The sequence below is a fragment of the Diabrotica virgifera genome, chromosome 8, assembly GCF_917563875.1.
Source record: "Diabrotica virgifera virgifera chromosome 8, PGI_DIABVI_V3a".
NCBI classification, from domain to species: domain Eukaryota; kingdom Metazoa; phylum Arthropoda; class Insecta; order Coleoptera; family Chrysomelidae; genus Diabrotica; species Diabrotica virgifera.
In genome coordinates this window covers 63,634,763-63,661,237 of record NC_065450.1, presented here as the reverse complement: position 1 = coordinate 63,661,237, position 26,475 = coordinate 63,634,763, and the positions used below count along the sequence as shown (strand labels likewise).

Sequence of the window (26,475 nt, the reverse complement as noted above, 5' to 3'; positions counted from 1 at the left end):
CGGTTCTGCTTAATCAAATTTTGCAAACTTGGTCTTGTTGAAGACAGATCTTTTTCGTCAATGTAAAAGTTATGATTTCGAACCAACTTACTGAGTAATATGCCAGCTAGAAGGCGTTATTTAATTTTTTCAGACATCTAGTGTTCCTTGGAAAATATTAAATAGAAATATGCATTTTTAATACCATATTACAAAATTAGACAAAATTAGCAACAGAATAGCGAAAACCGCATGTTAATACCTTTTTTCTATCTCGAGATATCTTACAAAACGTGTAAATTTAAAAACATAACTGTTACTGTCACCGGTAAACGAAATAATTCATTAAAAGTAGTGTGCTATGGAAACAACAAAGAAACATTTTCCAGCTGTCAACGTATATTAGGTCTTTTCAACGCTTCTCATTTGTTTCGAGCCTCGTTCATATCTCGTATATTAATATTATACACGGGTTATACGGCATATGACAGAGGCTCGAAACAAATGAGAAGCGTTGAAAAGCCCTATTACAAAGAAATAAAAACAACTATTTAGTGATGACATAAACGTTCAAATTTTTGCCCATCATTTTCGTTGCAAACATTTACTCTTTCAAGAGTAGATTGAACAGCAGTCTCAATTTCTGCTCTCGATATGCTTTGAATGGCGTTTAGTATTCTCTGGATAATGTATTCTAGAGTAGTGTATGATGGGCAACATTTTGAACATTTAGGTCGTCACTAAGTAGTTCTTTTTGTTCTGTGTTATATTTAATTTTAATAGTATTGTTTCTCTTTATATTGTTGTTTTAATTAATTATATTTTTATACATTGACATCTGGAAAATGTTATTTTGTGTTTTTTCCACAGCACACTACTTTTCATTAGCTTAGTTTACCGGTGATAGTAACAGTTATGTATAAAATTTACACGTTTCTCATCTTGAAATAGAAAAAAGGTATCGACATGCGGTTTTCGCTATTCTATTGCTAATTTAATCTAATTTTATCAAGTATGATTAAAAATGCATACTTGTATTTAATATTTTCCAAAGAAAACTAGATTTCTGAAAAAAATTAAATAACGCCTTCCAGCTGGCTTATTACTTATTAGGATGGTTCAAAATTATCACGCTTACATTGAAGAAAAAAATCTGTCTTCAACAAGACCCAGTTTTCAAAATTTGATTTAGCAGAACCGGACTTACAGCCATTTTTTCATAACAAGGTTCCCACTCACCCCCACCTCTTATTTGCAAAGGTAGAGTTAAAATTGTTAAATCAAATATGCGCAGAATTTAATGAAGAATACAATAATCGGATTTCCAGTGCCCCTTCATTAGGAACATTTTGTAAAATTTAGATTTTTTTATTTTTGATATTCAATTACGCCCTCTAGCGGTGGACCCACAATTATGAAAATAATTTCCAGGCTTTTCCTGAGGCAACTTTTGTTATAAAATTTTTTATTTCAAAGCTCTACTATAAACGGTTCCTGAGATATGGCCGAGAGCCATTCTTATTGGGACACCCGGTACGTAGCATGTATTAAAAAGCATCGACGGTTAAACTGCAAAACCTCGTAAGTCAGTTTTATGTAACTTTAGAAGAGAGACGAAAAACATTTTGGCTTCTTTATGTAAGATTCAATTTATTCGTTTTGTGTGTAGGGTTATTTTTAGGTAACGATTCCATTACCATTAAGTAAAATTCAGTAATATGGTTTTTTTGTCAAAGAGCGACTTACGAGGTTTTGTTACTTAAAATCTTAAACTATCATTAAATTTACGAGGTTTTGTCTCATAAAAATGCAACTTACTAGGTTTTGTAACTTAAAATCTTACTTTTGAGTTTTTGTATATGTCGCTAGTTCCATTAAATTTAAATATTGACTTACAAGCTTTCGTAGTTTAAAAGATATGTAAAAGTATAAACCAACAAAGTATAAAAGTAATATTTGACCAAAAATTGACTTACGATGTTTTGCAGTTTAACCGTCGGCATGTATTAGGCCAGAGGCGGCTCTAGCCCATGTAGCGCCCGTGTGCAGTCGATGCCCTGGCGCCCTTTGGTAGACGCGCAGTCAAAATGGAATTGTCGAATAGGTACCTATCTAGTACTATGATCTGTTGTTACACCAAGAGGAGTAATTCAAATTTACCGCGCCTACTGCTTGTTTGTAATTACTGGTCCAATCTCATTCAAGTTTACTCCACTGTTTGAAATTTTGACACTAATGACATTTATGAAATTTTGACACTACTGGCGTTTCATAAGTTAATTAAGTTATATCTACGATAATTTGAGTTTTCTGCGTTATTCCTTAATTTTTAGATTTTTATTCTAGGTACTTTTATATAAAAAACAATTATTTTTAGAACTTTTTATTTTGTGTGAATCTGTCTTTTTAGTTTACTCCTCCTAGTTTAAAAACAAACCATAGTACATAGGGTATTAGAGGGTATTAGGTACGCTTATAATGTAAACAAAAATCCAGATGCAGATAGTGCAATATTAAATGATGTCGGGAGCCAATAGGTATTCACGGCATACAGTGGTTCCAAATGCGGAAAACGTGGTCATGAGGTAAAAGAAAAAATCCCTATCTAGGGATGTTCATGTTTATAGTTGTTTTCTTATACTATCGTAGAGTCGTAATACGCAGGTATAAGGATCAGAAAGGATGTATTCTTATTCTTAGCTCAGGGACAAGTTAGCCATGTTTCCAAAGTGTATAAACAATATACCGCTTTTAAAGGTTCATGACCACGTTTTCAGCTTTTTGAACCACAGTGCGGCGTCAGAACAACCTACCCAAATCTGTTAAAAATATTTAATTAAAAATGAACTATTTTATCTATGAGATGGTTGAAAATTTTTTGAGGAAATTTGAAAGGTTTGAGTACACAAGTAAATAGTAGTACATGTTAACTTAAATATAATACTTAATCCATTCCGTCAAAGCTTTTCTAAGGAGTCATTTACCCAAAATTACCCAGGGCAAAATTACCCCGCGACACCTGTACAAACGCCTTTGAAAATGCCCTGCAAGTCCCAAGCAGTTTGATCTTTATAGGTTCCACAACCGATTTCGGAATAATTGTCGGTACATCTTCAAACGAATCAAAAAGTTGCCGTTCGTTGGACGGACAGCCGGGCGGGCGGTAATCTATAAATCTCGCTTAAGTGACAATGTAATTTTTCATTAATCGTTTTAAAGCATATTTTCTGTTGAAACAAAGTAAAGGGCCGTTCTTTGGTGCTCGGCGCCCCCAACATCCCGGCGCCCGTGTGCACCGCACACTCTGCATAATAGGTAAAGCCGCCTCTGTATTAGGCACGGAAAACACTATGTGTCTATACCTTCTTTTAACAATAAAAAAAATTTTAGCAATGCAAATAATCAAAACCGATATAATTTGACTTAAACTTTCAAATGTAACAAGCAGAACTGCTACTTTACTTTTTTTTAGTCAAAAGTTATTCGGCTTCAAAAATTGCAGTTTTTTGATTTTTTGAAAGTTCAACAGCGGTTATCGCGAAAACTATGCATCCTACTAAAAAACATGTACTGTTACTGGAACTGTCAATTTTCTGGATTTTTGTACATTTTATGGCGTTCCAGTTCCTTACGAGATATTTCGGGATGTTTCGGTGACAGCTCGAACATTCCAGATTTTTATTACCTACTTCTTTTTTTTTGTTGAATGACTTTTCCTTTGTGGAATAGATCCTATGGAAATATCGTAACAATAGTGTCAAAAATTATAAACTGATTTTCTCTCTTTCTCTCTCTTTCTCTCTCTCTCTCTCTCTCTTTCTCTCTTTCTCTCTTTCTCTCTTTCTCTCTCGCTCTCTCTTCTATAAGGTTACAGCCAAAGTCGGGCCCTGGCCTCCCCAAGCATCCACCTCCAAGTATCTGTGTCTTTTGCCGCTCTCCTCCAGTTGTTTACCCTCAATATAAAAAAATAAAAACCTTATCTTGTAAAAGGTATTTTTAAAATCAGTAAAAAGGGCTATATCACAACAAAACGTTTTCGGAATCAATATTCCATTATCAGTGTTACCCTCAATACCTTTTTAGCATCGGTTCTCACTTCGTCTATCCACCTCTTCCTTGGTTTACTGGCCGACGTCCCACCATAGTTCCGCTAAGTGTTCTACTAAGTGTTCTGTCGTTATCCATTCTTATAAGGTGACCTGCCCAGCGCAATATTTGTAGTTTTAAATAATTTGCTATAGAGGGTTCTCTGTAATATTGGTCTAACTCGTGGTTAAACCTTATTCTCCGTATACCATTGTCGCAAATGGGTCCCAGTATCCTCCTTATTATCTTTCTTTCAAAAGTATTAATAAGGCTTATTGTCTTTTCAGTCATGATCCACGTTTCTACACCATATGTTGCTAGTGGCCGTATGATGGTTTTATATATTTAAAACTTTACTTCCCTATGGATGTCGTTGGATCCAAACACCTGCGACAGAGAAATATGTTTTGTTAGGAAGCATTATCCGTATCCGTATTTCTTCCTCCTCGCTGTCATTCTCAGTTATCTGTAAACCCAAGTATGTGAGCTTTTCTCCTACTTCAATATTAGCGTCGTCTATTGTTAAATTCTGCAAGTTTCGTTGGTTCCTGGCTTGTATTGGGTTTTATCTACGTCGAAGGCGTATCTATTTCTTTTACATTTTCTTCAAGCTGCACGTATAGTTCTGTGACGTCTCTTGCAGTTCGCGGTTCTTCCCATCAAGTTTGCAATTTTTAATTGCAATCTGCTTAGACTTATTAAACAGTAAATTACTTGGGTTTACGGACATTTTTCTGATGACATATTCCATACATATATTAAACAGAGTCGGTCCCAGCCTATCTCCCTGTTTTAGCCCTTTAGTTATCTGGAAGCATCAATAGCAGACAATATTATTGGAGAGTATCAGACGGGCTTTCGACGGGGATGATCGACACTGGATCAAATATTTACAGCCAAACAGATCTTATGCAAATTATGGGAACACAATATTGATGTTCACAACGTGTTTGTAGACTTCAAACAGGCATACGACTCAGTCGAAAGGAACAAACTATACTATATATTGGCTGAATTGGCAATACCACACAAGCTAATAAGACTCATTAAAGCCACAATGGATGAAACTCAGGCATGTGTACGAATACAAAACCACCGGACAGACTTTTTCAAAATTTCGCAGGGACTAAAGCAGGGAGATAGGCTGGCCCCAACATTGTTTAACCTGGCACTGGAGTATGCGGTTAGGCAAATGCAAACTGGACGAGGAAACCTACTGACCAACCGAACGGTTCAACTGGCCGCTTGTGCCGATGATATTAATAATATTAATTATATTGTAATAATAATTATATTATTAATATGATAATATAATATTATTATGAATAGAACATCAACAGGAGCACAGGAAACATACACAGAGTTAAAAACACAAACAAAAGTGCTAGGTCTGGAAATTAACACAGAAAAAACAAAAATAATGACTCAGACGAGAAGAAATATAGTCCCACAAAACATTATACATGAAGATGACATTGTAACGGTTGGAAATTTTACATACCTGGGAGTGGAAATATATGCCGACGGATCACAAGATGGAGAAATAAGAAAGAGAATAACGCAGGCAAATTACGCAGACCATATATTTCGGTCTAAAAGTGTCCACCGAAATACAAAGATGAGAATCTATAAAACTAATTCGACCAATAACATGCTATGGCAGTGAAGTCTGGGTCCTGAAAGAGACATCCAAAAAAAACTCGACACATTCGAAAGGAAAGTACTGAGGAGAATACTAGGACCTGTGAGGGAAAACGGAATCTTCAGAAGTCGATACAACAACGAACTTTATCAACTTTATAAGAAAGCATCCCTGTCAGACTTTATTAGAATACAAATATTGAAATGGGCCGGACATGTGATAAGAATGGGAGAGGATAGGCTACCAAAAAGAGCACTGAATGCTAGAATGCAGGGAAAGAGACCGGTTGGAAAGCCAAGAAAACGCTGGGAAGACACAGTAAACAGCGACGCACAAGACCTTTTAGGAGTCCGTCTATGGAGAAGGGCAGCCACAGACAAGCAAGGGTGGAGGCAAAAAATAAAGGAGGCCAATGCTCAATTTGGGCTGTAGTGTCATAGAAGAAGAAGAAGAAGTTATCTGGAAGGGATCTGTCAATTCATTTTGAACTCGTACTTGCACTTCTGTGTAAGTCAATGTTGGCTTGAACTAACTATACCAATTTCCTTGGTATACCAAATTCTTGCATAATTACATTATTTTATCTCTATGTATGTTATCATAAGGCTTGTCGAAAATCTAAAAAGATTTGGTGGATATCTATGTCGTGCAACCAGGCTTTAGCTAATATTTGTTTCACGTTGAACAGCTGGTCAATAGTAGACCGTTCTGGTCTGAATCCGGCCTGGTATTCTCCTATGATTTGTTCTGTGATGTGGCTTAATCTCCGGTTTAATCCACGTAAACACCTTATAACTCACACAGAGTAATGATATGCCTCTATAATTTTTGAAGTTATACTTCTTTAGGCGCGATATGAGGGTGAATTTTAATATGATTAAAACCTTCGCTCTGGGCGCAGTCGTATTATAACTTTGTTCTGATTGGATGTTCAAATGACATGTCAAAAATTATTGAATATGGCGGCTGTGGCACAGCTGTGGTTTGATTATTTATGGTTGTTGCGTTTGAAATTTGTGGGAAAAGAAACAACAAACAAAAGTTAGTTAATATTTATACTGCCTTTTAAAATAGTTTTCATCTATATTTTTGGACTTTTGGACAAGGAAAACTCATTCTAATTTGGTAAATAGTTTTTATTATAATCATATTGTAATTATACATTTGGATTAGGTTGGAATAAATTTATTTTCTCAAGAATGGGGATTTTAGAGAGAAATCCGAAATTAGGTCCGATTTTTATTTTTAAATTATGATTTTTTGGCGTAGATTTATTTATCTAGTAGGTATGTAATGCTTTGATTTACATACTTAATTTGATTACCAACAAAAGTTCTACCAATCTTCATCTAATATATTGTTTTCTTACTGTTTTGTTATATTTTAATATTTTCTTCCACAAAAATCAAACTACATAATTTGATTAAATTCAGAACATCTGTCAAACAGTAAAACGTTCAGTTGCCCTATTTTTCCACATGACAAATAATGTGTAATTGGATGAGTGAGTCTAGGCCTTGATTACGAATCAAAGCGCCCCCAAATTCGCGGGTTCGAATCCCGATGCAAGTTTTTAATTTTTTAATTTTTTTATGCATTTTAGGATTGCAAGTATATTTGTTATATAATTTTTTTTTTTTTCAGAAAATGCGTATTTAAAATTTTTGCCAACAATTATTATCGTTCAGAAATCATTTTTTCTTTGTGGCATTTTTCAATGTGTTTGTGTGCGTTTTATTCTTTTATTTTTTTGCATTTTTGGTATTGTCTTAATAAAAATTTTTGGAAAGTAGTAAGTATTAAAATTAGTTTAATATTTAAATAAAATATAAATAAACTGTTTAAAGTACATTATATCAATTTCGTTAAAATCACATAATATGTAATAGAAGTATAACTTCTTACGTGCGTACAAAGTTTGTGTACTTCTTACACACACATTCTTTTTTTGTGTTGTGTTTGTCTCCCTTGTTGTTGACTGGGCATATAATTGCCCTTTTCCAGTCTTCTGGAATTTCTTCTCTGTTCCGTACGTCTCTTACTGATTCACTGCAAAGGAAATAAAAAAAAAGAAAAATACTTTCTTTAAATTTTATTATAAAGGTTTAATAAAAGAAGTTCAATAAATAAAAAAAATTCCTTAATATTTGATAGATTATGAGTTAAAAAAAATTACGCCAACCTAATTTTGCTATTATTTAAGGATACAGATTTCAGTTCAATTTATTTTGGAGAAAATCGTACATACTAAGTTGTACCATATTCATTATCTAAATTTTATAGCACTGGTTTGATTTATTAGAGAGCTAAACTTAAAGAGAAGTAATTTGAACATATTCAACTTCTAATTTACTGTCATCTGACCATGTTCGCTGCCATTGCTGTCGAGCAGAATTAAATACTTGAAAACTATTCCTCTCCCCATTTCTCCAAGGCTTTGATGGACTCTCTTTAAATACAAATCCACCGACTCCAACTCCTAGCGTTAGGTACATCTAAAAAATAACAAGCATTTTCAAAAATGTCAAAGTAAAGTAAAAGAAGCTTACACTAAAATCACATAAGCTATGCACTAAATGTAAACATCAGTTGATAGCAATGTGGTCATCAGCAACAATAGAGATGGCAAATCCGTGTAGTTTTTGAATATTTTTGGATAACAGTTACTTGTATAATCGCATAAGTTATTCATTAATTTAATTAGTAATATTATTTTTTCACTAATTTTGTATTCAGTGATTACAATAATGTATATACTATACAATAAAAACTAATAATCGAGAAAAGAAAAAAAGTGAGACAGTGATTTTAATAATATGCTGTTACTATGGAACTAGTAGATAAATGTTGAACACCTTTAACAATTAAAATCGTTGTTTACATGCAGTGCACGGCTTACTGTAATTTAGTATAGTTTATCTCCAAAAAAAAAACAGAAAAATGTAGATTTTCAATGCTGTTGTTTTCTAATGATGCATTATTTTCTGGAAATATATCCAGTGGTGTGGAATTTTATCTTAGTCTACTCCTTCTTTAGCCTATTTGCATCCACCCTGTAACGTTACAATGTTCCATCTCCTTTCTATAATTTATCCTATTGTCTTCTTTTTGTTTTACTTCTCATATATAGATTTTCTCTTTATTTTGTTTCTTTGACATTTGAGTTAATTTTCGTTCCAAGCCTTTTCGTTTTAGTTAACATTTCATTCTGTAGTCTTTCCTTCAAAATAAGTTCAGATTCGCTATTCAAAAATTAAGTTCAGCACTTCAATTGTTCTAGCTCCTGTCCTATTCCCTTAACGTACTTCAAATAATAATTTTCTGAAACCCGAACTATTTATTGCAATTAGCGAGCATCAAATATTCGTCAGTACTTACTAGTTTTTCTCCAATATGTTAACCACTTAAAAATGAGTGCCTTCATATAATTTGTTCTCTTCCGAATAAAACTTGAAGCAAGCAAAACCCATGAAATAACATTATCTACAACAAGAAGTTTTTCCCAACTTATTTGGGTCGCTGGGGAGAGCGTATTCCCATGCTCTATGAATCAAGTACCGTCTAGCCGCCGTTCTGCACCGGTGCCCATGCAACTACAATAAGGGGCCTGCATCCGAACACCTCCACCTCCAGTCAACAGATGCTACGTGGAGCCGAAGTCCCTCCAAAACCTGAGGACGGCAACCAACGGAGATCCCTCGACGGACGCAAAAGATAAGTAGCCCTCTTGCAGTCAGGCGTTAGCAAAGTGCTACTGAACAAACTAGTTTCCTTGACAATTTTCTTTTTTTTTTAATAATCTTCAATTTCCTTTGTTCAGTATTTTAAATAGCAATAATGTGTATCTGATTGATTTACTAGGGTCAATAAATGAATATGTAAAACTTTTGAATTTTATTGATTAACCTTCCTTAGATCCTTGGAAAAGTGATTTATTGTTGCACAGCACAGGACCTACGCCAGGCTGAGCTAGCCAATAACCTTTGTAAGGGTTACAACCCCTGGACGATAGACTTCCAACATGTTCTCGACTCTGCCCTGTTGTGTGCTACATGATGCCAACCTTTTCCCACATTTGTATTAATGTCGTATAGCTACCCTTTTGTGCTCTTTCTCTACCGCGACTGTATTCGAGTGGCCTCCAATGTACGTACAATGTTTCTCGTACATCTTTAGTTGACCTGTCGTACAACGTGTGCTGTCCATCTCGATTTCATTAGCGTAACTCTTCCAATTATATTATCACCTTCGTCGTGCTTCACACGTCCTCATTTCGTATATGTTCTCTCGGAAAAACTCCTAACATAGCAGGTTCGGTGGTCCTTTGTGTTATTCTTAATCTATTTTGCCTGATAAATCTGCAGGTTGACAGATCCCAGGCAACCGAGTGACGTCTTATAACGTCGACGAAACGTCAGTTTTTGGTTGAATGTATACACGTGTTTGAACATTACGTCATATAGACGTCTTTTGTAGGTGATTTTAAATACGTAAGATGCGTGACGTTAAAATACGTTTAAAAAACGTTTTCATTTGAGACAGCCTAAGTCTGACGTCACAAAATTGGGAGGAGCTTAAAGTTTGTTTGTATTGACTCAAAACGATTTCGATTATAACGTTAAATGTTCATAAGAAATTTCTCATTTACCTATTGTTTACGTAGTTTGTGTCTTGTGTGATAAAATGAGCCTTTTCATTTAGATATTTAGTTGCAGAAACGAGTTTAAGAGATTTTTATTCATTTTTGCTCAGTGAGTTAGTTTAATGCAGTAGATAAGTCTTCTTGACAACTATTTGAGGTTATGTTTATTTATCTATTTTTTAATGTTTATTTTCTGGTAATGAACTAATTATGTGTTATCGAGTTTGATTAAATTAATTTTTAGCCTTCTAAGATTGCTTCAGCAGTCTACAAGATGCAAAGAAAAATGACGCTCATGTATTACTGTATACAGGTATTCCCAACAATGAGTTGTTCATGATTATTTTTGATTATTTAATGGACAGCGTTAAACTAAGGTATAAGTATGCTGGATAATTTGTTAATAAATTATTTATTAGTTTATATGTTGTTTCAGTTTTGACACAGTAAGTTGGTATATATAAAAGTATTAAAGACGTGATTTTACTAATGTATAAAAGTCGTCATCTTTATGACGTTTGAAAATCGTCACAATCTCCACGTGAAAAAAAATGTAGGTACGATGACGTCTTAAAATTGTCACAATTATGACGTTAAATCGATGAGACAAATACACGTGATTTTCAACGTCAGTACTACGTCATAGAAACACGTCAATTGGTAATTTTTATGACGTGTTATCTACGTTATAAAAACGTCGTTTAATTGCCTGGGATATGAACTCATAAAATTGATAATGCAGGGAAAGAATCAAGGAAGGCGCAGCATAGATAGAAGAAAAATGTCCTGACTGAGAAACCTCAGAGATTGGTTTGGATGCAGCTCAACTGAACTCTTTCGGGCTGTAGTGTCAAAAATTAGAATAACAATGATAATTGCCAACCTTCGTCGTGGAGAGGGCACGTAAAGAAGGAGAGAAAAATGATGAAACTTACTTCCTGGTCGAAAGGTGCCATTAGAGTTCCTTCTTTCCATTTATCAGTATTTAGATTTAATGTTGGTCCTAGTGATGCAAGACCTCTGGCTGGAGGATATATGTTTCCGTAGACTGTACCATCTACACTGAAACTTATTTCATCTAAAACAATAAAAAAATATATTTTAATCAAGCAATGCAAGATACGATTCCTTGTAAGATGTAGTGTATTACAGGTGAAATTCTTAATACTCGTTCAAGCTATCTGGCCAACGATCACTCTTCACATGATAATGTTGCTACTTGATATTTTTTCTTGAAAGAACATACATGCCTAACCCTACATTAGAATCTTCCTGTGGATTATATGAACAATAATCAGGTCCATAGTAAGTAATCTTCGGCCTTTCCGAAATAAAGGCCGAATATTATGAAGAAGTTCCCCAACAAGATGGATCGATCAAATTACAGGAATATGCAAAAGACCTATGCATGAGTTTAAAAAAATGACCAGAGGCAGAGTCATTTGAAGACGGACAATACACGACATCACGTCGACCACTACACTCCCTCCGGGGGTCAGAATTGAAGAGAGAGAGTAAGTATTGGGTATGATAGACGTGAAATCTGCCAATGTGTTAGACATGTTAGATGGAAAAAATTACGGGGAATACTGTCCCCACGTGGAGATAATAATAAAAAAGAAAAGATATGAGGGCGAAGTAGATAAGGATGCCAAAAACTTTATAAAAACCCGTTTATGAAAAAGAGCAGTAAATCGAGAGCTTTAAAGAAGGGCTGTAGTGTCATTGGATAGAGGTATATTTTAAGTTACAGTGATGGGTATGATCGAATATTTATTGCCAATAAAAGTTATCATGGCTTAATTCGGCAACTAAGATCAGACAACGTAGATCAGACCGGTACTCACATACGTCTCAGAAACCTGGACACTCACTAAAAGAGAGGAAACATTGCTAGCCACCTTTGAAAGAAAAATCTTGCGACACATATATAAGGGCACAAAAGAAAATGGAATTTGGCGAAGAAGGTACAGCCGGTTCCTAAAAAAACTGATACGACTCTTAGTAAGATTTGATCATGTTGAGCAGTGTATTTGATTGATCTGACATTATATTTATTATGACAGACAAATAATAAAATAAACAAACAACAAACAACAAACAACTGATTACATATTATGTTAATTCATAAATTGTACTAATTATTAAGGTCTAAATGTTTATATTATTTTGAATTCCTATATTTTATAAAGAACATATAAATGATAGTTTTTACATCAAATAGATCACATAATTATTGTAAACGTGGATTATACAACAAAACAAATTAATATTCAATTCAGCCCTGTAACTTATTAAAATAAATATTATAGAAGTTTTCAGGGACTTTCAGCCCTCGATAATAATGTAGTCTTTCATTTTGAGTTTAAATTTTTCAAAAATATTTATTAGTTTTCTCAGGATTCGAAAAAAAATGAATACAATTAAAATACATTGAGAATTTTGACAGGCGTCACAATTTTGCATTAACTCAATGTAAAATTCTAAACTGTTGAATTCCAGCTTCCCTAATTATTTGACATCAAATGACATTAGAAACTATTTGTAGAGGATTGAAATCTGTATTGAAAACAACTGTTAAAATTGGTCTACGTAATTAAACATATTCCAAAATTTTGTAAAAATGTAATACATTTCAGTTTTCAGCCCAAACTTAGGCCACACACAATGCAATATGTTCACATTTTTGAACTGTCAATATTTTTATTTTATCATCTATTGTTTAAAAACAATACAGTTGATAAGATACCCTCAGTTGCGAAGAAATTATTAATAATAAAGATTAATAATAAAGTCTAATAACCGTGGAACAGAATAATATATCTGACAAATTTTAAGATTTGGCAGTGACATTGACAGTATGTAAATATTAAGTATTTATCGTTCAAAATACACTGCTCAATTTTCTACAAAATACGCTTCAAGAGTCGTATCAGTTTTTTTTGGAACCAGGTGTACAACTTTGAACTATACGAAATATACCAGGATCCAGATATCATAACATTCATTAAAATAGGACGGCTGCGTTGGATGGGACATGTAGAAAGAATGGAAGAAGGCGAAATACCAAACAAAATATTCAAACAGATGCCAGTAGGAAAAAGAACAAGAGGAAGACCGAAGCTGAGATATTTAGAACAAATGTATTATATTTTCAACATGTAGGTACAAATATAGTACAAATATCATTGTCAAAAAAACGTCAAATAAAAATCAGATATTTCAAAGTGCTCCCAAAAAGAAATTAATTTTCAATAAGTTTCTATATAACTAGAAACATTCAAGTAAGTGATAACGGTAGATTTGCTGTTAGATTATCAACCTGATAATTAAAATATATCAAAAACTAACACAAAAGTGAAGCATGCCCAATACATCCTTCTGTGCAAATTGTGCTAAGATAACTTCCACCTCTGATAAAAAACTCCAGTGTGATGGCTGTAAAAAACCAATACACATCTCTTGCACAGATCTGTCGGTTGATGATCGAGTAACGAGGCAAAAAGTACGTGGTATATGTATTCTTTGTAATGCATGTAGTTCAAGCATTGGAAATATTGCTGAAATCAAAAGTCTTCTGTTGGAGTTTACAGCGAATATTAACAAGAAAATTGAAGACTTCGATACTAAATTATCTCAACTCAATAATAAATTAAATACACTTGATTCGATTGCAAAACCTGAATTTACTGACAGCATTGTCAATGAAGCCGCTGACCGCATGTCACGTTCAAAAAATTTTTTGATTAGGGGCGTTCCTGAAACTACAGGAGATGCACAGAGTAAGAAAGATCATGATAATAATAAAATTAATTTGGCCCTGAAAGTTATCGGATGTCTAGAAAGTCCTGTAACATTTTATAGAGTCGGTAAACCCAGTCAAAATGGACGTTATCCTCGCATGATAAAGGTGATAATGAGTTCTGAACACCATACTCGACAAATTCTTCGTAACAAAAATAAACTTTTAGAAAATAAGTCTACCGAAACTTATTCTTTTATTGATGACAAGACACCTATGCAGCAACTTCGATTAAAGGAACTTCGAACTGAACTTGAAACTCGTAAAAATAATGGAGAAAATGACCTTACGATCAAATATGTGAATGGCAGTCCAAAGATAGTGACATTTCGTTCATAATTCTCTTGCACCAAAATTTACTGATTGGCTTCTTATGTATACGAATCTAAACTCTCTTTTGTCCAAATTTAATGAGTTTATAAGTACTGTTCAACTTTTAAATCCTCATATTATTCTCCTGACAGAAACGTGGCTTAATTCTTCTATCCCCGATGCTATTGTAAACATTGATAATTTTACTATATTTCGCAGAGACAGAGGTATTCGTCGAGGGGGAGGAGTATGCATCTATTTAGCAAATGTTATTACTAATATTTTCGCAATCACTAATAAAACAATAGACTTGCCAGGTATAGAAATTATCCATTTACTTGTTACTAATAATTCTTTTACATTTAATATAGTTTGCATATACCGACCTCCGGATACCGTACTTACTGTGGACAATATGCTTATTGACAAACTTGAAGAATTATCATCCCTTGAAAATCTCATTGTCATTGGAGATTTCAACTTTCCTGAGATTAGCTGGCCCATCATTTCCAAAACTGACACTATCAATTCCCAAAATTTGTTTAAAAACTTTGTCATGAACTCAAACTTAATACAACTAATAACTGAACCTACAAGATTTAGAGTTAACAATCATCCTTCAATTTTAGACTTACTTTTTACAAATGATGATCAATTAGTTTCTACACTTGAAGTGTCCTCTCCTGTGGGTATCTCTGATCATTCGCTTATTACTGCTCACATTCAGTTTAATCTATCGCCGCTTTATAAAAATAATTTCGTAACGTATACCACTACTGACTTCTTTAATGTTAATTTTGTTTTGTCCAATATAGACTGGCAATCTATTTTTCTTAATCACCCAGATCCATCGTCAATGTGGGACTCTTTCCTTCATACTGTTATTACAACAATTTCTGATAATACAACTGAACGACAAATATACAAAAATCGATTAAAACCTTGGATTAATCTTACAGCTATCCGCTTAATTCGCCATAAGCGAAAGCTTTGGCGAACTTATAAGCTTACTGGTTCCATCAATGACTTTCTCACTCACCGTAATTTTTCCAACCAAGTCAAACAATCGTTGCTAAACCTAAGAATAGAATTTGAAGAATCTATTATTTCTAGTGGTAACAGTAAAAAAAATTTATCAGTACATTCGCACATCTTTATCTTCTAAAGTCTCCATACCATTACTTCAAAAAGATGACGGGTCTTTATGTTCTTCAAATAATGAATCTTCCGAATGTTTATCGTTATTTTTTTCTCAGGTTTTTACAGATGAACCTAACGATACCATTCCTCAAATTATGTGTCCACGTCTCCTTACAACCCTTGACAATATCTCTTTCACACCGGATGTTATTAAACATCATTTTTTGAAACTACGCAATAATTCATCACCTGGATTAGACGGACTAACTTCCTATTTCCTTAAACAATGTGCAGAGTCTGTAGCCATTCCTATATCCCTTATAATGAATGCTTCTTTTAATCAGGGTTCTCTTCCCTCATCATGGAAATTAGCTTCGGTTACTCCTATATTCAAGAAAGGAAATAAACTTGATTGCAATAATTATCGTCCAATCAGCCTGGTTCCTATTGTCGGAAAGGTCATGGAATCCATTATTTCTGAAGCTATGTCTGAATTTCTCCTTCAAGAAAATGTCATACCTCACCAGCAGCATGGTTTTATTAAGGGTCGTTCAACGATTACAAACTTACTTCATTGTATAAATGACTGGTCATCATCTTTAAACAATCGACATCCTGTTGATGTAGTCTATTTAGACTTCTCCAAAGCTTTCGATCGTGTTCCCAAACGACGATTACTAGCTAAATTGGATCACTATGGTATCCGCGGAAAATTAAACATTTGGATTCAAAATTTTTTATCCAACAGGTACTTCCGAGTTCGTGTTGGGGAAGCTTATTCAGTAGATAAACCAGTCAAGAGTGGAGTTCCACAAGGATCAGTACTTGGACCACTACTATTTTGTATCTACACTAGTGATCTTCCTCTCGTTGTATCCAGTAAGGTTTCCATTTACGCGGATGATACTAAATTATATGTGAATCCAATTATTGACCAACATGTTCTTCAAACTGACCTTGATGCAATATTCAAATGGTCCTCAGAGTGGTTACTTCCACTGAACATTGAAAAATGCGTCATACTACATATTGGCAATAATAACCCATTACTACCGTACTTTATTAATGGACATCCCATAGAGTCAGTAACCTCCCACAAAGATCTTGGAGTAATAGTTAACAGTAACTTAAATTGGTCTGACCATATAGTGTCGGTGTGTAAACGCGCAAACTCGAAACTGTTTTTAATCCATAAATGTTTTACACGAATATCTTTAACCTCGATGAGTAAACTTTACTCTATATACGTCAGACCAATTCTTGAGTTTGCCGGACCAGTATGGAGTCCAGATCTCAGTCGCGATAAAGCCTTACTGGAAAATGTTCAACGTAAAGCCACAAGACTGGCATTTGGCCGCGTAAGACCCAATTATGAAGATAGACTCTCATTGGCTCATCTAACAACATTTGAACATCGACGTCTTCGAGGGGACCTAATCATGTCCTTCCGCATTTTAAAATATAATTTTGGAAACCTTAACACGATATTTACGCTAAATCAAGACGAACGATTAAGAGGCCATCGATACAAATTAAAGAGGGAACAAACGACAACAAGATCCAGGATGAACTTTTTACCAAACAGAATATTTAATATTTGGAATAACTTAGATCAAGACACCATATCGGCAACTAGTGTAAATATTTTTAAAAATCGACTTGATTCCTCTTTATTTTCTTTGCAGGACTAAGTTATTTTAGGACGGCATTATTTATTGTTTCAGAATTTTATTTGATGTTTTTAATTGTAATCTTTATAATTTTTATTAGTTTTACAACGCTATTTTTCTTTATTTTGAGCATTATAGGAGATTTAAAGGACTGCATTGTTTTAGGCAGGCATTGTTTATTGTTTCAGTATTTTTTATTTGATGTTTTTTAATTGTAACTTCATTCTTAATTTGTACTAGTTGTATAAGATATTTTTCTTTGTTTTTGGGCATAATAGGAGCTCGCTCCTCTGCCCTTATTTGTTTTATAATAATAATAATAATAATAATAATAATAAATAGAAAATGATATAAAAACCTTAAAAATAAAAAACTGGAGAAAAAAAGCACGAAACAGATCAGAGTGGAGAAGAATCCTTTAACAGGCCAAGACCCAGAAAGGGCTGTCGAGCCAATGATGATGTTGATGATGATGGGTATGATGGATGTGAAACACGGTTCAACAGAGAAATCTGCCAATGTATTAGACATGTTGGATGGAAAAAATTAGGGGGAATACTGTGCCCACGTGGTTATAATAATAAAAAAGAAGAGATATGAGGACGAAGTAGATGAGGGTTCCAAAAATATCCTAAAAAATGTTTATGGAAAAGCAGTGGACAGGAGCCTTGAATGGTATAGGAACGGCTTCATTAGAAGGCTGTCACAGGTCCACCGCTGGAATCACTCGTATATATTTTTCGGCGGTAGCTTTTATGACCATCCTGAGACTCAACGCAAACAATACTCTAGGAGGCCGAATTATGTATTGAATAGCTACACAAACACTACTGGGACTATACTTGAGAAATCTGGCTATAATGAAACCTCTCACCAAATCAATACTAGTGAGAAACTGCAAAGATCTCCTCAACAACCTGGCAAAAGAAAATAAAGTGTCGTTAATATGGGAACGAACGAGCAGATAAGTTAGCGAAATAAGGCTCGAGAGAATCTTTTGCAGGCCCAGGACCTTTCTGTGGCATTACTAATGATGCTACGAAAAACGAAAATATGGCTGATAAAGAATCATCAAAAGAAATGAAAAACCACTCAATGGTAAATCCAGAAGAAAAAATAATCAAAAATATTGATATAAAACTCTCGAACAATTTGAGTAACTATAATTAACAAAAGATCAAAACGGTCACTGAAATGGTGACTGGGCATTGCCCTTTAAGAAATCACCTATATGTACAAACCAAATAGGGTGAATGAACCATGGTGCAGAAAGTGCTAAATGGAAAAAGAGTATCCTCGGCAAAATTGCCAACAATTGAAATTTGTTAGTCAACTTGGACTAATTTGTTAAAATTTTCTTACATTTAAGAGTTTTTTTTTTAATTTAAGTAGACTATAATAGAGTAATATTCCTTACTTGGTTTCCAGTCTACCCTAAATGTATGAAAGTCATCTGACCATGAAGACATCTTACTTTCTATGGTTTTATCAAAGTAGTTCGTAGCTGCAACGCTACGACCAATAGTGAGTCCTCCGTGAAGAACGTGATTCAAATCACTATTTCCAGGTGTAAAAGCTATTCTTATTTGACCTGATTGACTTTTCAATCCATACTTTTCATTAGCTGGAGTCAAGTAAATCTCTGAAATAAAAATGTTAAATTTAATTTAAAGTACAGCAATGAAATCAGCAACAAAAATCTTATTTTTTAATATGATATTAGATATCATTATATACCGGAAAATACTTAAAATCCCGTGAACTGACCGAGTCACAAATGAGGATATCCTTAGAAGAATGAAGAATTAGTCGAGAGGTATTGACCCCCATCAAATCTCGAGAGTTACAATACTTTGGACACAGATACAGATACAATACTTGACAAAATGAAACCAGATATGCCCTCCCACAAGCCACTCTGCAAGGAAAAATATTTGGAAAGTGGGCTCCAAGAAGAAGATGAACATACTGGTTGAAGAACGTCAGTACTTGGTTCAACACAACATATGTGCAGTTTTTCCACGCTGCTGCAGATAAGATAAAGATTGCCATGATGATCGCCAAAAATTCGTTACGGATAGGTATATCAAGAAGAAGAAGATCAGAGTACATATTTATATTATTACTTAGGTTAGAAATGTGATATACTTCAAATGAATGTAAAGCAAAAATATTTCATAAGGGATAAACTTTATGTGACGAAAACTAAACCTGAGGGAACATAAAATTGGAACTGTTGAAATATGAAAGCGCAAATGTCGTATCTCTTATCCGAGAGGTAACCAGACGTGCGAGCTCCCACGTCACATAGGATTAGCCTGGACAGCGTTTGGTAAACTGAACTATGTAATTAAATCGGACTTACCCATATGCCTGAAAAGGAAAATCTTTGACCAGTTTGTGTTGCCTGTACTCACTTATGGATTGAAAACATTAACACTCACAAAAAAGGTAGTGAACAAGATTCGCGTGACTCAGAGGGCTGTGGAGCGCCAGATGTTGGGTGTCTCCCTGAGAACGAGACACACAAACGAAGAAACACGTCGTAGAACAGAAACAACAGACGCTGTAGAAAAAACCGCGTTCGCTAAAGTAGAATTGGGCAGAACACGTCGCAGATTGTCAGACAACACGTATTGTCGAGTGGAGGCCACGAGAAGAAGCACTACGGAGCAGAGGACGACCACCAACCAGATGAGCCGACGATCTGAAGCGTGTTATCGGTAACTGGATGCAAGACGCACAAAACAGACAGATGAAAAGAGCTGAGGGAGACCTATGACCAGCAGTAAACGCGTACAGGTTAATGATGATACGAGTGTTGTTCAATAAAATCAAAGCAGGAGGGGAGATTCAAGAGACCAATTGGTTTTTGCACAAAACAGGGAGGACATGGAATATATGGTAAGGAAATTAAAGGCAGGATATGAGCTAGGAGTACTCAAAATACATATGTGTAAGACCCAACACATTTTTATTGGATACGAGGTTGCTGATTTGAACTTAAGTTTAGAAGAAGAGACTCTAACCAAATAAAACACAAAAAGTTTCTTTCAGGGCATAGTGACGAATACATATTACCCTACATATTTGGAACGGAAGTATGGCCAATGGCCAGTACAAATAACTAGAGAGGCTAGAATAAGAACAGAGGAAATATGGGACAGAATGAAAGTAGTATGCTCAATTACAAAAAAGTTGCAAAATGAAGGCCTGTAGTGGTACAGGTGGCCGAAAAGAATATTGGATTGAAACCCACCGGGAAGAAAATGGAGAGGACAGCCTGCTAAACAGGACACCATACATAGATAATGCTATGATAGATAATACCTCAGAAAAAGTGACTGGGAAAATAGAGTGCTGTGGAGGGCGAAACGGCAAAGGCGAGGAGGAAGAAGAAGAATCGGTAGTGGAAGCACGCAAAGTCGAATTATATTTTGGTGACGTCACGTTTTAGTAACAGCAAGCACACATACGTATTAACGAACACACATCAGAAGAGTTCGAAATTAAAAGAGGAGTGCGACAGGGGTGTGTATTGTCACCACTACTATTCAATGCATACTCTGAAGAAATTATGAAAAGAGCTTTTGAGGGAGAAACAGCAGGAATAAAGGTAAATGGAAAGCCAATTAACAACATTAGATATGCGGACGATACTATCGTAATAGCGGATAACCTTAAAGACCTCCAAAAGCTAATGAACAAGATAGTTGAGTGTGGAGAAGAATATGGATTATCAATAAACATCAAGAAAACTAAATTTATGAAGTTATCAAAAACCCAAAATAATGATGAAATCCTGACAATTAAAGGTAAAACTTTAGAACAAATAGAAAACTACAACTACCTTGGCACAATAATTAATCACACAAACGATTACTCCAATGAAATCAAAGTTCGAATAGAAAAAGCAAGAACAATCTTCAATAAAATGAGACAGGTACTTTGTGCAAGAGAACTGAAATTAGACTTGAAAGTTTGGCTGGTAAGGTGTTATATTTTCTCGACTCTGCTTTACGGGATAGAAGCGTGGACACTTAACGCGTCGACTACTAAAAATTTGGAAGCATTTGAACTGTAAGTGTATAGAAGAATCCTGAAGATATCATGTACCGAGCATATAACAAACAACGAAGTCATGAGAAAAACCAACAAAAGTCTGAAAATATTGGAAACCATCAAGACACGAAAGCTGCAGTACTTCAGTTAATTATACAAGGGAAAATTCAGGGCAAGAGAAGTGTAGGAAAGAGAAGAATCTCATGGTGGCGTAACTTGAGGGAATGGTACGGATGCGCATCAACCGAACTATTCAGAGCAGCAGCATCTAAGATCAGAATAGCCATGATGATTACCAACCTCCGTCGCGGAGATGGCACGTGAAGAAGAAGAAGACGTCACGTTGCCTAGCAACCGTTGATTCTCGCATTGTGAAATTCGTTTTGTGACGTCAGCAAAATAGCATTCTATTTTCCGTGCTCCCACTGCTGTTAATTTATACATACCTGGATAAATCCAGTCTCCTTTAGGAAGCTTAGCACGCACCTCAATTTTTCCATATTTAAATGCAACTTTGTTTTTAGTTGTTAATTGTGCTGATGCGATCGGTGGTAAAATAAAGCCTGCATCATATTTTCTTTTACAATCTGTGGTACCTATAGGAGCCGTGCAGCTAAACAAAAAAAGATTCTTGTGAATAAAGATTTTTTATATTATGATGAATTTGTTGATTTCTTTTAACTACAATTATTGAGCCATCTTAATTTTTTTATTAGGGTACGAACACATACATTTGGAAATATTAAAATATTTTTATTGTTTCGACTTTTCAATTTAATCGTTGTTGACCATAATGTCAATGTATGGTAGTCAAACTAAACAAACAATACTATATTTCTCTTATTCTATAATTTAAAAATAATTTGTTAGGTAACAGTTAGTAACATGTTACTAGGTATTTCATAGATATATATATATATATATATATATATATATATATATATATAACACCGGTTTATAGCGTCCTGCGCCTTCCGGTTCCTATTCTCCAGCCGCGTCGATCTGTCCAATCTCCTGGTCGGAGATCTCTCTCAGACATGGCTTTCTGGATTCCACTTATCCAGGTTGTTTTCGGTCTGCCCCTTTTCCTTCTTTCCGGGGGTTGTCATTCCATTATTAGCTTTGGGAGTCGATGTTCCTCCATTCTTTGTACATGACCATACCAACAAAGTTGTTTTTGTTGGACTTCTTCAATTATGTTTGTTTTTCTATTCATAATATCTCGCACCCGTTCATTCGTTGTATGTGAGAGTCTGGAGATGCAGGCCGATCTTCGCCAGAAGTCTATTTCCAGTGCAAGCAACTTCTGTTCTGTTCGCTTATTCAGTTGCCAGGTTTCACATCCATACAGTACCACGCTTTTAAAGATGCTATTATAAAGCTGTGTTTTATTTTCTTTTGATATGGTTTTTGACCAAAGTAGTGAGTTCAAAGCTCCTATTACCTTCTTTCTTTTCATAATTCGTTTCTCTATTTCGAATTCTGTCCTTCCACTTTGTTGGATTCTCGTTCCAAGGTATACATAATCAGAGCTTGGCTCGATAACCATATCATCCTCTAGTTGTAACTCACTTTTCTGTCCTCCTATACACATATATTTGAATTTCTTCATATTAACGTATAGACCCCATTTTTTGTATTCTCGAAACAGCCGGTTTGCCATAAATCACCACCATCATAAATCTGGGCAATCACCACCTGATCGTCAGCAAAATGCAGTGTGTATAGTATTGAGTCGTCGTTTAGCTGTATCCCCATTCCAGAACACGATTTCCGCCACTTATTCAAGACCTCATTTATATAGATTTTAAACAGTGTTGGCGATAAGCTGCATCCCTGTCGTAGTCTCTTATTCACCATGAAGCTATTGGATAATCTGCTGTTGATTTTTATGTTCGCTTGGATATTGTTATAGAATTGTTGCACTGCTTTTATTAAAGTTATATTAATAGGGGATTTTTCCAGGACTTGCCATAATTTACAAAGTGGTACGGTATCATATGCCTTAGTTAGATCGACGAATAGTAGATGTATTTCTCTATCTCTGGCTACTTCTTTTTCGTTGAGTTGGTTGATCGTGAAGATGTGGTCGATACAGGATCTTCCTGCTCGGAATCCTGCTTGTTGTTCGATCTCTAAAGGTGCGTATTCATTTTCAATTAGAGTTTTTAGAGTTTTCCCATATAACCTGCTAAAGGTGCTGGTTACAGTAATACAGCGATAGTTCTGGCAGTCTTCCTTGTTACTCTTTTTGTGTATTGGGGTTATCTATCCTGTTTTCCAATTTTCTGGTATGTGTTTTTCCGTTTGTGCAGTTGAAAATAACATGTAATTGTATTTCATAGATAATATCCTATTATTGCGATTTCCAACAGCAAGGCCAGCCCTGGCCTCTAGATTCTAGATACTTCTGGAGATCGAATCGAACCGGCCGAGAACTCATTTTGACCCCTTTCTGCATCGAGGCGTCAACTTGTCTGAATGTATTCAATTTGATGTTATTCTATTTGCTCCAGGCCCGGCTAGAATATTGTAGAACAAAGTCAGAGAGTACTTAAATAGAAGATCGAACAATTGTATTGCATACATCTATTCATTACTCTGGTGTCAAGTAGTACTGTAATTCGAAAAAGAGATTGTATAAAATAATTGTAGATATAAATATTATAATAAATGTTTCAGTGAATGCAATAAATTAAATAAGTGTGAATCTAATTAACTGAATAATAAGTGAATGTAATTAATTAAATAACAACAAATAAATTCAGTGTTTAAATTAAAATAAAATTGAAGTAAAAAACGCAACACTATACAATAAGCCCCACCCTATTAGACACATAGGCACCAAGGGCAGGTACCAAATTGCTATGCTTATGCGCTAATCTGGTCCATTCTCAGATGTGACCTTCATGTCTGTCATTTTACCGGTGTCGGAAAGTTGGTCGAGAACACTTCGTCGTCGGAAAATTAGTCGACAACATTTGGTCGACAAACAGTTGGTCGAATGCACAATTCATCAAATGTACAATTCGTCGACGAACATTTGATCGAATGGATTTTTCGTCGATAAAGACCCAAAGGGAATAATACATGGCGGAAACACGCCAATATAAAGATAGTTTCTTTGTACCATATCAAAAAAAATTATTTTATAGATTGCCAGTCCTAATAGGTCTGGATCCCGCATATGAAAAAAAAGTTGATTAATAGCAAGCTGAAAATTTGTTAATAGCTTAAGGGTGTCTAGTCGGATAAACTTTGATATATGGGAACACTGGAACAGGGGCAGTTTTAATTGTGGAACAGGTTAAAAATTTGGAACGGTCAGACCACGAAAACGGCACATTTATTTTGTCCGACAGATCAGACTTAAACTCTCCGAACAGAGATTAAACTCTCATGCAAAAATCAGACTGCTATTTATCACCTGTCATAATTCCTGTCATTTGACATATTCTACATGTTCCACTCATTAAAACGCCCATTTGGTGATAAATAGCAGTCTGATTTTTGCATGAGAGTTTAATCTCTGTTCGGAGAGTATAAGTCTGTTCTGTCGGACAAAATACATGTGCCGTTTTCGTGGTAGGACCGTTCCAAATTTTTAACCTGTTCCACAATTAAAACTTCCCCTGTTCCAGTTTTCGCATATATCAAAGTTTGTCCGACTAGACACCCTTAAACTATTAACAAATTTTCAGCTTGCTATTAATCAACTTTTTTTTCATACGCGGAATCCAGACCTATAATCCTTGGATAAAGTGTGAAGGGAAGTTTATTCTCACGATTTCTTTACTTTTTTATTGATATTGACTGATTATTGCAGTCGAAAATATTGTACGGAATTGCCTCGATTCCCTAACAATTTATTTACCTCAGCATCTCGCATAATTCGTCTTGTCCGCACGTGCCCTCAAATTTGACTTGTCCGGAAATGCTCCGTTCGCAAGTGCGCCGACACCAAAAAGAAGACCGGTATAACATCACTAATTAAAATATCGGTTTATATTTGCTGTCTACTGTCCCACCGCAGCCAGTTTTTTCATTAAATTTAAAAATAATTAAGATTTAGAAAAAAAATTAACAAAACCCCAAAAAAAAATAAATTCAGATATGTATAATACAATATTCCAGTTAACAAAATAAAAACCAATAAACCGTCGTTAATCACCATTAATCCATTTATCCTAAAAAAAATAACAGTCTGTCGACGAAAAATCCGTTCGAACAAATGTTGGTCGACGAATTGTACATTCGATGATTTGTGCATTCGACCAACTGTTTGTCGACCAAATGTTGTCGACTAATTTTCCGTCGACGAAGTGTTCTCGACCAACTTTCCTAGACCCCATTTTACTGTCAAGAAACTATTCAAAATAATTGTTTTTCCATACAAAAAATACATTAATTCAGAGTATTGTTACTCTGCTTTAAAATAACTTTATTCAAACACCAAGAATATTAGAACAGTTTAAAACTACTACAACTTTAACACAATGACAACTATAACCATCAAATACAGCTTTTCTATTAATAATTGTCAACTTTCTATGTTAACACTCGGTTTCTATACATTTTCTGATGTTCTAAACGTCACATTAGGTATAAAAGCAAATAGTGAAACAAGTAAACAGTCCAGGACTGTATTAGCTCAATGCTCCCGTGTGTCTAGTAGCGTGGCGGTTACTGTATAGATTAAACTACAATATTTAATTCTACCCACCTGTTGCCAAGATCGTATTCCGATGTTAAAAATCCATTACCAAAGATATCCTCCGATGGAACTGGCCTTATGTGTAAATTGCTGTCTTTTATTTGAAAAACTTCTGGTTTGTTGACATATAACACAAACTCATAATCCTATAATTTAGAAATACTATATCAATAGGAGCATTAATCACACAGCATTGCACCAATTAGACATAAGGATCACAAGCATTAAACCAAATAAAGAAAGCAGTAGCAACAATAGATAGTCCCAAGAAGACCAAAAATAATAAAACTGCAGAAAATACAAATAAGAAGTCACCAGACCTAAACGAAATAACCTAAAAGAAAATTTACGTGGTAGATAACGAACAATAATGTTTAAGATCATCACCATCCAGCCTTCTGCATCCAAAGTTGAACATAGGCCTCC

General features: G+C 34.8%; 1 protein-coding gene across 1 annotated transcript in view; it reads right to left on the bottom strand.

Annotated features, from left to right (window-relative positions):
* LOC126890170 (uncharacterized) overlaps window positions 1-26,475 on the bottom strand; it is a 106,559-nt gene that overhangs the window by 65,769 nt on the left and 14,315 nt on the right. The window contains exons 4-9 of the mRNA XM_050659023.1: window positions 26,059-26,195; window positions 21,782-21,948; window positions 18,691-18,915; window positions 11,285-11,427; window positions 8,024-8,202; window positions 7,613-7,756 (exon numbers count right to left, since the gene is read on the bottom strand). Coding sequence (XP_050514980.1) covers window positions 7,613-7,756; window positions 8,024-8,202; window positions 11,285-11,427; window positions 18,691-18,915; window positions 21,782-21,948; window positions 26,059-26,195 — 995 coding nt within the window. The remainder of the gene's footprint in view (window positions 1-7,612; window positions 7,757-8,023; window positions 8,203-11,284; window positions 11,428-18,690; window positions 18,916-21,781; window positions 21,949-26,058; window positions 26,196-26,475) is intronic.